Consider the following 12,814-nt stretch of genomic DNA (forward strand, 5'->3'; position numbering starts at 1 on the left):
AGCTGGCAGGAGCCCGTTGGCCGGCAGGGAGCCCCCGGCACCCAGCCTTGATCCAGACGCCTTCCCGGCTCTCTGGGGTAAAGGAGCTTGATTTCCCAACCTTCGCCGCTGGCACCCATGGGGAGGGCCATGCCTCACGGCAGCACCCAGGAAGGACATTTTGGAATTGTAGGTAGGCTTATTTTCTTTAAAAAGGAAAGCACTCAGATTAACTAGACTGTGAGCACACCTCAACCTTTTATTCTTTTCTTGATCTGTATTGTGCCCATATACCCTCTCAGGAAGCATTTAAAAAAACTTTAATAGGCAATGTTAAACACAGGGAGGATTTCCCTGCAGGGTTTCAGAAAATGTGATTGTTCTGGGCAAGAGTTAATTTCCCAGCCCCGCGCCTGACTCTGGATACCAGAGGTTTTACCCTAATTTTCCCAAAACCCCTTAGACAGATGGTGGGACACCTTGGATGGAACACATACGTGCTTTGGAAGGGCAGTAAGAAATTCAAGGAATTCAGGAGCTATCCTAACTGCTGGGATGAACGTGGCCTCTGCAGCCACGGAGAGCGTCTCCCGTGTCCTGTGTCCCACCGGGGGCCTCCGGGTCGGCTGCCGTGGAGAGGGCCTGGGAGCTCCCAGTGGTTCAGCTCCTGGGCACGTCCTCCTGGAAATGCCCCCGTACGTGTCCCACCAAACGGGGTGACCGAGAACTGGAACCAGGCTTTCGGGCCTATCACCAAAGGTGTGGCCTTCCTTCCGTCCACTCGGCTGCCGGGTATTCAGTGTGCAGTAGGTGGACAGAGCGCCTACAGATTCATCGACCCTCTTGAACGACTATAAAATACTATTTCCATCAGATGCTCCCGGAAAAGTCTTTCCAGCTCCATTCAGTTCTCGATAGTCACGTACAATAAGTTGTGCAAAAAATGAATACTGATCTCCAATAAATAGGAAGAGAGGAAAAACGGGAAGAGCTAGACTTGGCTTTTTTTGTTTTGTTTTCCTTTTTAAATTAAAAGTTGAAAAAACACCAGCCGCCCTTCAGAGTCTTCGCAGGATGAGACGCGTCCAGAGCGCTCCTGACGGCGGCCCTGGGAGTCAGAACTCGCGCTGGATGCCGCCGCTGAGGTCCTCCACGACGCCCTCGCGCACCAGTCGGAGGAGAAGCCTGGTCTCCGTGGTCACGTTGTGCATCGTCTGCAGGTTCATGGCGGCCATGCAGAGGTTGTCGAAGTAGTGCAAGGGCGTGCTGGGCTGGCTGAGGTCGTAGCCGAACCCCGCCAGGCTGACCTCGTCGCACAGGTGCGTGGCTAAGACGACCGCGACGACGCCGATCGTGGGGATGTTCTGCAAAGAGCACGGGGAAAAGAAGACCAGAAAAGTCACGTCCCCGCTCCCCACACGCGCTCCGCACAGAGGCTGCCCTGGTGGCTGCAGTGACGGGGTTATAAAAGCACAGGACTTTTAAAAGTCAGACTTCCCAAGCCACACTGGGAATCTGGATTCTAAAATATGACCTGGAATGTGACTATGTTTAAAAAAAAACCACACAACAGCTTAAACCCAATTTTTAAAAAATGAAACTCTCTATTCTGAAATAATTTCAAATCTATAGGAAAGTTGTAAAAACCATACAAAGACGGGCGAGAATGTCAATGTACCCTTTCCCCAGATTTGTCGGCTTTTAGCACTTTCCCTCATTTACTTACCAGTCCGTTTATCTACGTGACACGAACGCTCTGGACACACCACGGAAAGGCAGCCTGAAAATTCTTCGTGCCAATCTGAAAGTTACTCTTGCTAAAACTTCTACCCCCTGCTCCTAAATGTAACGTCTAGAAAGCCAACAAACCCACCTCCTCTCTCACAAAACATTTCTTCCTAAGACCCCAGTTTCTCCGAGGTCTCCTCTGGGATAAAGGCTACGGGATTCCCGGGGGCGGTGTCTACAGCCCGTTTCTCCGTGGCCACGTCTTGTGGACGGGCTGAGCCGGGTACATGGGCAATCTCCCTTCAGGCCCCCGGCCGAGGGCTCTTCTGGCAAACGACACTTCCAGGCATGTCCGCGTCCATCCACGCAGGCAAGGACATTTTTAGACCCAAATTAAAGACTTTCTCATTTGTTTCCGTCCCGCCTATCCTCCCGACTTTGGCCTCAAAATGCCCCAGCCGGCCGTGGCTTCTGTCACCCCCTCACGTCTGATATCTCGCCCGCACCTCCTGGCACCAGCAAGTCCCGGCTTGGGCTTTCTGGCACTCTACTCCAGGCTGTGTAGAGAGAGGGCACAGGACGGAGAGACACAGAAAGCCCCGTGTCTCTAGGGCCCTGCGGAAGGCTGCCGCCCATCTAGTAATTAATATTCTTTCCAGTCGTTTCTTCAGCCGTGTGAATGCACCTCACTGCTCACTTGACTCCAGGCTAGGCTGTGCGCAAACAACTCTCTCTCCTTTTCTGCCGGGTGGAGCAGTGAACCTTCGGAGTTCTCAGATTCAGGTGGGCTCAAGGCAACACTCTTCAATCCACCGTTCGTTAAACCCCTTTCCACTTCTCAGTGCGCGGCGCCTGCCCCTCGAAGCCATCCTCCCTTGTCAGAGGGGACCTCAACTGCTCTTCTACACGTGACGCAGCAAACAACAGGTCACGCAAACCCCACAGAAGCTCTCTTCCTGTTCTGCCTTCTCCGTTCTGTATCCAGGGACCAGCTCAGCACCAGGAACTACAGGGAAGAGTCAATCAACAAACACATACTGATTCCCACCCCAGCCCCGGAACTTCCTGCCGAGGGGGAAAGCCTCTCTCCCATGAGAGGAGAAATGTATCACCTCCTGCCTGGAAAGCGGGTCCTGCAGTGGGTGGGACCCCCGTGGCCCTCGTGGCTTTCCCGGGGTGAAGGCAGGAAGGCGGGAACAGAGCGCCGGAGGAAGATGCACTGGCTAGTGAGGCTGCATGGGCAGAAAGCCACGGGGGGCAAGGGGACCCCAGAGGCTGCTCTGAACCCCACAGCCACCGGGCTGCGTGGGCTGTGGGCAGAGCTTCGGGGCCGGGTGGGCTGTGTGCTCAGGCCCGACGTACGAGCCGGAGTGGGACTGGGCGGTCCCTGGGCACGGTCCAGAACGAGGTTTGTTTGAAGGTGCCTGACTGTATTTAGGCGTTTGTTTTCCTTCGTAACTACAGAATTCTGTCTTTAATTTTTATACGGTTGTTTTGAAGAACACCAAAATTAGATTCGGAGGGGAAGAGGACTTGCCCAGCTGCCTTTCAGTTGCCCACACCTGAGCCTGGCAGGCCTGTGTCGACAAACCATGACCCGAGATGTCCCCAGGCTCCCGCGTGAGCGGCTGCCCCACCTTCCAAAACTCCTTCATTTTCTTTACTCTATCTACCGGGGACCCACTTTCAATCTATTTATTTTTTTCTTTATTTCTCTCCCCTTCTCCCCCGCCCCCCCCCGCCCCACCCCCCGTTGTCTGCTCTCTTGTGTCCATTCGCTGTGTGTTCTTCTGTGTCTGCTTGTATTCCTGTCAGCGGCACCGGGAATCTGTGTCTCATTTTTGTTGCGTCATCTTGCTGCGTCAGCTCTCTGCATGTGCGGTGCCACTCCTGGGTGGGTTGCGCTTCTTTTGCACTGGGCGGCTCTCCTTATGGGGTGCGCTCCTTGCGTGTGGGGCTCCCCTACGCGGGGGACGCCATTGCGTGGAATGGCACTCCTTGTGTGCGGCAGCACTGCACATGGGCCAGCTCCACACGGGTCAAGGAGGCCCTGGGTTTGAACCTTGGACCTCCTATATAGTAGGTGGACACTCTATCAGTTGAGCCACGTCCGCTTCCCACCATTTCTTTTAAGCAGGATGTCCACTCCTTTTTAAAAAGGTATAAAACAAAAAAGAGAAGCACGACCTCCATCGATAACCTAACTTCACACCTTGGGGAGCTACAAAAAGACAAGCAAACTCAGCTGACCCTTAGCAGAAGGAAGGAGGAAAGTCCTGAAGAAGCAGGTCTAGCGCTTCAGATCAGGAGGCCACAGGCAGAGCCAAGACCTTGCCGGTGGCAGCAGCGATGCCAAGGGCAGGTGATGTCCCCACTGCATTTAAGAGCGGGTCGTGCAGCAGTTCTCAAGTTCAGCTGCAAAATAACATCACCGGGGACCTTAGGCTTCCGCCCACAGGGCAGACCAGAGCAGTCATCAGCTCGGGCAGGCTGACTTCCTCTGCCTTCTCTTTACAGTGATGAGAACATCAGGTCCACTGCTCGCCTGAGCAGCCCAGCTGTGTACGTGCCACGGTTTCAAGGCAACAACCGTGCTTTGGGGTGGCCTCACATCCTAGAGTAAGAACACTTTGAGTAGTATCTTGGTGGCAAAAGTGGTCATGTGTGGATGATACTGAAGAGCTGAGTCACTGGTGGGGGGGATAAGGACAGTGGAACCACTGGGAGCCCCCAGAATGGCAAACACACAAACTGTCTGCCTCCTAAGGGGTAAGGCCCCTGCTGGAGATGATTCTGGGTCCCAGGCTGGGCCTACCTGAAATCCATCCCACGTCTCCCCTCAAATGGAGACAAGAACACACCATTTCTGGTAGCAACAAAATTACCTTATTGCGGCCCCAGAATCTAGACTGGGTCTCTGAGTACTGAAGGATATCAAAGGCTGTCTCTTTGATGATAACCGGATTCAAAATCCTGAAATGCTTCGGCTGGAGTGGGATTTTTTCTGGCACCTGCTTCCAAAAGAACGGTCGCATCCAAAATGGCTGAGGACAGAAAGCAGGCATAGGTTAGGCGCCCTACCCGCAGGGTCATTTTATATGTGCTTCCCCTTCCAGCTACCCGAGGAGAAATCCAGAAACCCCAAAGACCTGTGTAGATGCAGATTCTCCACCACACGGAGCTTACGGGAAAAGTCTCATCCTATCAATTCTGCAGACGGCCAGTTTGTACATATATGTATGCATATAGGTATAAATATGTACATGCTCCTTGACAAGTTAACCTCTGAAATTTACTTCAGTATAATGGGTGGGACTATAAAGTAATGGGACTGAATATTAGAAAGACGAGTAAAAGGAATATGACCGAGTGAGGGGTATCTCCGTCACATTGCTGTAATGCTACACATTTACTCCAAGGGGACCCTCAATCAAAGCATTTTCGGAGACTATTTTTGGAGAATAATTGAATATTCTTGCTAAATATATTCATCTGAGGAAATCTAATTTCTGGAAATCACTAAAAACCATGTAAGTTCAAGTCTGGTGAATAAGGCAGGTGACTGACCTCAATCCCAGGATTTTGGCCCCAAACTTGACAGTCCCATTAAGTAACAAACACAGTTTTCACATGCAGCCCCCATGGAGCTCTGAAAGCAATTCCAGCAAAGAGTTCTGAGGGTTTCACTAAGAGGTGTGAAGCCAGAAAAAGGTATTCTCTGGCATCTGCCATTCAAAAGACAAGGCCAAAGTATGTGTCCCACTGGGCTTGATAAAAACAAAGTCTATAATTACAATTAGAGACTCCTCCGCTTTTCATGAAGGCATATCTGAAAGCTGAATTGTGCTTACCAGGGTTTCATTTTTGACCATTGCTTGGAGCCAACTGAAGTCAACACTCTTAAATAAAACAGCCACAAACAAGTCATTGGAATAATACTCGAGTTCGGACAGCGGTGCGCCCTCTGGGTAAGTCATCCGTATGGTCGTTTTATTTCCCACATGCTCCGAATATCCCTGAACTGGTGCGCTGTTCAACCTATTTAAGTAAAAAGGACAAAGATAAATCGATAGAGTGAGCACCAGCCACCTCAACACCCCGTGCACAAACCCCGCGTTGGCGGTTTCCTGCGTTTCGTTTCGGGTGGCTGCAGCCGTCTTTCCCAGGCCCTCCCAGAGGGGCGGGGTCCCTCCTGAGCAAACGCAGGGACCCTCCTGGCTCTGCCTGGATGCCTGTGGCCCATGGGCGACGCCCATGTCCACCCCTGCAAGTCAAGCCAGCGTAAGCCAGCCCAAACACATTATATCTTGGGCTTTCTCCAGACACCGGTCAAGTTTCCTCGAAGGCTTCCCATTGTGCTCTGATTAACGGTTCTTGCCCGAATTTCAAAAAGGTAATCAGAAAGGAAAAACTAGAAACCAGGACAAGACGGCAGTTATATGGGGTGGGGGGACCCAAGAGGGCCCTGGGCCACAGGTGGGCCCTGGCCTTAAAAGCAAGGATCTGGGGTCCTTAAAACTGTTAGACCAAAGCGATCATTTGGGGGAAGTTTCTATGAATTCTTCCAAGAGTAATACCACTCACCCAGCTGCACAGTCTTGACACCTCCAAGAAGGGCTTTTCAGTTCTCGACCTGTGTGATCACCTACATCTAACCTTTCTTTCCTGTCCCACTGCCACTTCCTCTTGTAGCTCTGCAACACGTCACCCCTGGACTATTCTCCAAAGAAATGATTAGTCTTGACAACTAAAAGCAAAGCATGCCCCTGGACCGGATGTTCTGTGCCCGGTCCTCGGGGGCCTCCGGGGTCCATGCGGGCACCGACGGCGCCCAGCTGCCTTCCCAGCCCTCGTTCCTCACCCGGGTCTCCCGCTGCCTCTGCTCTGAAGAGCCCGATCCCGCCTGCTCTTCAAGGTAAGCTCAAGGCCGCTCTCCTCTTCCGCCCGCAGGTGCTGTCCCCTGGCCCAGACAGCCCACACCCCCACCTTCTCCCTTTTGTTCCCGAATCCCGGTCGCGCCATCTGACGGGCACGGGGTCCCTGCCTCCCCCCGCACTCTCGGGGCACAGCTCATTCAGTTCCAGGGATAGGGACAGGGTTTGGGGGGTCTCAAGACCTTGCCTTTGGAGGGCCGGGCTCTGGCCTGGACCGGGGCTCTAGGCTGTCTCCGTGCCATCTCTGGCACCAGCTGGCAGTGAGAGCTTCACCTCATCGAGTTATTTTGAGGAATGAGAACATGGAGAGTACTTGACAGGGTTCTGTCATCCAAAAAGCACCCATGGGAAAGCAGCTGTTATGTCCTCCATTCACCCCAGCTCTTACCCCACCCCCCACGCTGCCGCGTCCCCCCATGCCTGCTCTCCTGCCACAGCAGCCTCTGGCTGTGCCTTAAGGCTTGGTTCTTACCTGTTCTTCTATCCCTTGACCCTTCCAAGGCTGATTCTTTCCTCGCATCCTCTGCCCTCTCCTCCTGAGCCCCCACCTCCCCACTCTTTCTCCAAAAGCAGCTGCTGACATTTATTGAGCATTTACTACGCTCAACACTCTTCTGAGCACCATGCATCTGTGCACTTGTCTTCATGTGTACCATTTCCATTTTTAGAGACGAGGAACCTGAGGCACCGGACAGTTTGGTAACTTGCCCAAGATCAAAACTGCTGGAGACAGAGGTGCTGTGTAAGCACATCACTGCTTTTAGGCTTAAAATGTCCAAAATGGGTTTTGCTGTTGTCCCTTCCTAAGCGGCGAGTTTCATCAGCTACCCAGTTTCTGACAGTGGTTCCGGTTCCAGAAGGTCTTCCAGCCCCAGGCTGGACATCCTGCAGACCTGACACCACGTCTCTTCATTAACTGTCCAGCGTCAGAAAGGCCTGCCGTTTCCTCGCTCAGTGGACTCCTCCCAGCCCACCTTTCGTTACTGCATCCCCGTCCACCTTCTCCGTCTCACCAGCCCCTGCCCCTCTTGCCTCCAAATCCAGGCCCCCAAGCCTCCCTATTCTCTCCTGCCCCCAAGCCAAGCCTCAACCAGTTCAAACAAGACTCAACTCCGATCGTGCCCCTGGCTCGTCACACCCTGAAGAAAGGAACAAGTTACTACGATGCATCACGAGCCTGAAAAATATCCGGATACCTTTCCACTGACAATTCTACCTCTAGGAACTTCTCTCAGGAAACCATCGGAGATGTGCAGGAAGACTTTAGAAAGTGAAAAGCCTTTTCACAATAACAAAGGAACTAGAAACATCCTAATGCCCAGTGTCCAGAAAAACGGCTAATGTATATTATCACCAACAGGACTATTGATCACTTGTGACAGTTAGTTTTCCCTTGAATATTTAATGACCTTAGAATTGGTCCAAAGTATTGTGTTCAAAAAGCAAATTAAGTTCTAAGATATAAATGCATGTGTAAGTATGTAGATAGGGCAAAAATAAACATATAAACAAAAAAAATCACAACAAATTAAGTATGGTTGGTTATCTGTTAAGGCTTTTTTCTTTTCTTTTCAAAAATATTTTTTTGTATTTTCCCAATCTTCTACAATGAACGTATTTTACTTTTATAATCAGAAAAGCAATTTTTAAGCAGACAAATAAAAAGGGACGTAGGAGGGCTAGACCAGCTGCTCCTTCCCGGTGCTTTCACGTGGGGTCAGCTCTGGCGCTGGCTGTCCTCCACTGAGCCCTGCTCCCTGCTCGCTCGGTCCTCCACTGAGCCCTGCTCCCTGCTCGCTCGGTCCTCCACTGAGCCCTGCTCCCTGCTCGCTCGGTCCTCCACTGAGCCCTGCTCCCTGCTCGCTCGGTCTCCCGCTGCGCCCTCCTCTTGCCCCTGCGCGCCGCAGTCGCCCTGTAAACTCCACCTCTCCTTCAATCCCTACCTTCTCTGAAAAGGTTCCACCAAGACTGAAGGTCAGTGTGGCACAACCTGAGGCACCCAGTCATTTCCTGCTTTTGCCTTCTAAAGGGCAGGGACCGTGTACCTGGCACTGCACCTGGCCACAGAGAGGCGGACGCATTCTAGAGGAGAGAGGTTTGTCTTAAAAGCGGAGCGCCCCGGGAGCAGGTGTAGCGCAGTGGCCGAGCACCTGCTGCCCACGGATGAGGTCCTGGGTTTAAAAAACAAAAAGGCAGCATACCTTATCACCACGTCATACTGGTTGAGGGCCTGGCCCAGTTCCAGCCCGCGCAGGAGCCCTCCACTTCCGATGACCACGCAGCGCCGACAACGCTTTGCTCTCAGGTGGTCAGGAATGTCGTGCTCGGGCAGTATTTCCAGGAGGGTCTGGACTTTGCTGGAGAACTTGCGAAAGCCGAAAGGAGGGTCGTATTTGTACTCGGCTCCGTTCCCTCCGGAGGTGCCCTCCACGAACGGCAGTAAGTCCGCGCTGTACCTGTGCTCAAACAACCGCGCCATCGACTTCTTCGCAAACTCGGGCCGACACTCCTTTTGCAAGACCTGCTGGGCAAATTTCTGCGCTCTCTGGAATGGAATCACAAAGATTTGAGTGTTCGAAGGTCTCAGACCTTAGAAACATGCTCTTCCTGCCAGGCCAGCTTGCTGTCTTGCTCGCCTTCTCCCGGATGCACAGAAACCAAACCCGGGACCTCCCATGTGGCAGGCGGGAGCCTAATCGCTCGAGCCACACCCGCTCCCTGATTATTCTTTTTAACACAAAATATTTGCTTTTTAGGGTTAATTTATGTTCAGAAACTTGAAGGAAGAAAACCTTGGAATAGCACGTGACAAGCAGATAAACTCAACAGGAATGTTTACTTCAGGATGTATGTAAAGCAAGGAGATGTCACCCCCACTCCCCAGTCTAGCCTTGTTCAAAGAGATTTGGGGTGAAAAGTCTACTTTGAGGGGTATATCTTTCCGGTTCCTACTGAGCAAGATAAGAGGCTTATTTATCAATTGGGGTCACAGACTTTGTACCCCATTACCCGGAATGCAAATGATCTAATATGACGCTGTGTTGCTGCAGGAAGTAGGTGGGTCTCACAGGCAGTTTTCCCCACACGTTGGTGTTTTGTATCACCAAGGAACCAAAAACAGCTGCTGAGCACAGAGACCACTAGAGCACAGCTGGGCGCACCAGCCTCAGAGAAACACCCATGTCTGCTCGCCCCGTTCTTCCTCTGGGCTCCACTTGGCCAAATGCTACCTTAGGTAGAGCTCCCTCATCCTCGGGCTTTCGGTCCTCATCTCCATGTTCCACTCTCCCTCCTTTCATCCCGCTACTGTCATGTGGGCGTGCGTAAAATCCTACATTTACTGGGATATTTATTTTTAGGAATAGAACACATCGTGGCGGTGGACTTGGCCCAGTGGTGAGGGCGTCCATCTACCACATGGGAGGTCCGTGGTTCAAACCCCGGGCCTCCTTGACCTGTGTGGAGCTGGCCCACGCGCAGTGCTGATGCGCGCAAGGAGTGCTGAGCCACGCAGGGGTGTCCCCCGCGTAGGGGAGCCCCACGCGCAAGGAGTGCGCCCCGTAAGGAGAGCCGCCCAGCGCGAAAGAAAGTGCAGCCTGCCCAGGAATGGCGCCACACACACGGAGAGCTGACACAACAACAAGATGATGCAACAAAAAGAGACACAGATTCCCGTGCCGCTGACAACAATAGAAGCAGACAAAGAAGACGACGCAGCAAATAGACACAGAGAACAGACAACGGGGGTTGGGGGGGGAGAAATAAATATTAAAAAAAAAAGAACACATCGTTCTTCCATTTAAAAAAATGTATTTAAAAATATTTTTTTCACATCTCTTTTATTTTTTTTAAAGATTTTATTTCTTATTTGTTTCTCTCCCCTTCTCCCCCACCCCCAGTTGTCTGCTCTCTGTGTCCATTCGCTGTGTGTTCTTCTGTGACCACTTCTATCCTTATCTGAGGCATCGGGTATCTGTGTCTCTTTTTGTTGTGTCATATTGTTGTGTCAGCTCTCCATGTGTGCGGCACCATTCCTGGGCAGGCTGCACTTTCTCTCGCGCTGGGCGGCTCTCCTTATGGGGCGCACTCCTCGTGCGTGGGGCTCCCCTATGCGGGGGACACCCCTGCGTGGCAGGGCACTCCTTGAGCACATCAGTACTGCCCGTGGGCCAGCTCCACACGGGTCAAGGAGGCCCGGGGCTTGAACCGTGGACCTCCTGTGTGGTAGACGGACGCCCTAACCACTGGGCCAAGTCCACTTCCCCCACATGTCTTTTAAATGGTTCCCGAATTATCGGAAGGCTTACTATTGTCATACCATTTTAAATGCTTATATCCACTGTATTTTTCCTCAAAGCCTCGTTATTTTTATTTTTGGGTAACCGTGTTTTGTTTTGCTTTTTAAAGGAACACCTCTAGCTGTTTTAGCAGAGACACTTTAAGAAAGACCATTGCTGCAAAAAGTTACACGTGCCCGAGAGGAGCCACCGTCTCTGTCCTGAAGGCCTGGCCCGTTTCTGAAGAGGGTCGGTGGTAGCTGGGGGGCTTCGGGGACGCTACCCCAGAGGCTGAGCTCCCTCACGGTCGCTGCCACCCGTTCCCACCTTCGTGGCTCACGGGGGGGGGGGGGGGGTAAGAGACCTGCCTGGGGGCAGGACCCGGGAGAGGGCCGAGCACATACACAACACGCCGCCCACGAGGCGCTCGCGAGGAAACAGCGGGAGGCCTGGCAAGCCGCGCGGGCTCGGCCGACAGGGCCCCGGGCAGGGGCTGTCCCCGCGGCGGGCACACAGAGGGCCGCCTGCTCCACACGCGCCTCTAGGCGCTAGGCCCAACGGCGGGGAGCTGCAGCTCTTAGGGGGCGAAGGGGCTACCTCCCCACCACAGGACGCCAGCCCGAGAACCGAGTTTACCATCCTCTGTGGAGAGGAAGGCCCGGGAAGCGCCCGAGTCCACCCAGAGCCGCTCAGGGACTGACTCGGGCCTGGAAGCCGAGGCGGGCCATCGGGCCGGAAACGCGAGCCCCGCTCCCTGAAGCGGCCCAAGTTTCTCTTCAGAAATTTCACTCAGAATGGAATGAAATTTCCTTCCATTTCCATTCTGGCAGAGAGTTCAATTTCAGGCTTCAAATTTAATTTTCTAGTCAGGGAGCAGAGCACAGGGCTCAGGCGTCATCTTCTAACTGAAACCTCTCCAGTGTCTAATTCACAGCAGGTGCAGTAAATAAACCCTGAGTGAATAATAGTTCTCAACGCCGCTTGAAATGTCTAAAACCACAGCAACTCTCTGCCTCAGCTTGTTTAAGGAAGCATAACACGGTCTGAGAAAGTCCCGGGATAATGTCTTCTCATAGGAAACTGGCTTTGCCTCTCTCCTCTCTCTCTCCAGCCTTTGCTCAGAAGAATAATGGCTGAGGGGAAACCTTCTCTGAAGGGGCTGGGATAAGACAGAGAGCTCCCGGACTCAGCCCTTCCTTCCCGCGACAGCTACTCCCAAGCTGGAGGCCAGAGGAGCGGAGAGAGAAGACTCGGCCACAGGCCCCTCTCACCAGACACAAGGAGTTCCGTCCACGCCTCACAAATTCAGGAAAGGAAATAAAGGCTTTCCATTTCTAAGAGTCTCCCTGGCTGAGCTTGCCGGCTGCCCACAATTAGGAATAAATGGACATCTGATCGTTCTGAGTGTCAGTGATGTGGTGACTTGCCATGGAAAACCACAACGTAAAAACTCACTGAAAGGTATCACAAACACACACATACACACATCGAAGTAATTTTCCACAGTAAAATCACCATGTTCATTTTTACTTCATAGTTTTAATGATACTCCATCTCAGAATTATAGGCGCATGGCCTAATTCTTAGTAAAAGGCAAGGTTCTATTATTATTATTATTATTATTATTATTATTATTTTAACTACCTCAGGCTGAGGGAGAGTTCTGGGGCTGGGTTGACTGAATCTAGGCAGGATTCCCACTCTGCCACCGGCTGTGCCATCTGAGGGCGTCGGATACCTCACAAAGCTCCCGTTTCCTCATCTGTGAACTCATATTTTGGTCTTTCTCACAGGATTGCTGTGATGCCCAAAGCATTCTGCAGGTGAAGACTTGCATCATACAAGAACTGTGGGGCAGTTATTGATACATTTAATTCACATTCATGTTAGCTGTCT

The 12,814-nt window shown here is 52.3% G+C and overlaps 1 protein-coding gene across 5 annotated transcripts in view; it reads right to left on the reverse strand.

Moving 5' to 3' along the window:
• Positions 1-213: 213 nt before the first annotated feature.
• Positions 214-12,814, reverse strand: part of ST3GAL5 (ST3 beta-galactoside alpha-2,3-sialyltransferase 5) — a 44,710-nt gene continuing 32,109 nt past the window's right edge. For all 5 annotated transcript variants that reach the window (XM_058279041.2, XM_058279039.2, XM_058279038.2 and 2 more), the window contains exons 4-7: positions 8,843-9,186; positions 5,559-5,745; positions 4,593-4,751; positions 214-1,343 (exon numbers count right to left, since the gene is read on the reverse strand). In XM_058279041.2, the coding sequence (XP_058135024.1) occupies positions 1,095-1,343; positions 4,593-4,751; positions 5,559-5,745; positions 8,843-9,186 (939 nt within the window). In that variant the 3' untranslated portion in view covers positions 214-1,094. The remainder of the gene's footprint in view (positions 1,344-4,592; positions 4,752-5,558; positions 5,746-8,842; positions 9,187-12,814) is intronic.

The sequence above is a fragment of the Dasypus novemcinctus genome, chromosome 17, assembly GCF_030445035.2.
Source record: "Dasypus novemcinctus isolate mDasNov1 chromosome 17, mDasNov1.1.hap2, whole genome shotgun sequence".
Taxonomy (NCBI): domain Eukaryota; kingdom Metazoa; phylum Chordata; class Mammalia; order Cingulata; family Dasypodidae; genus Dasypus; species Dasypus novemcinctus.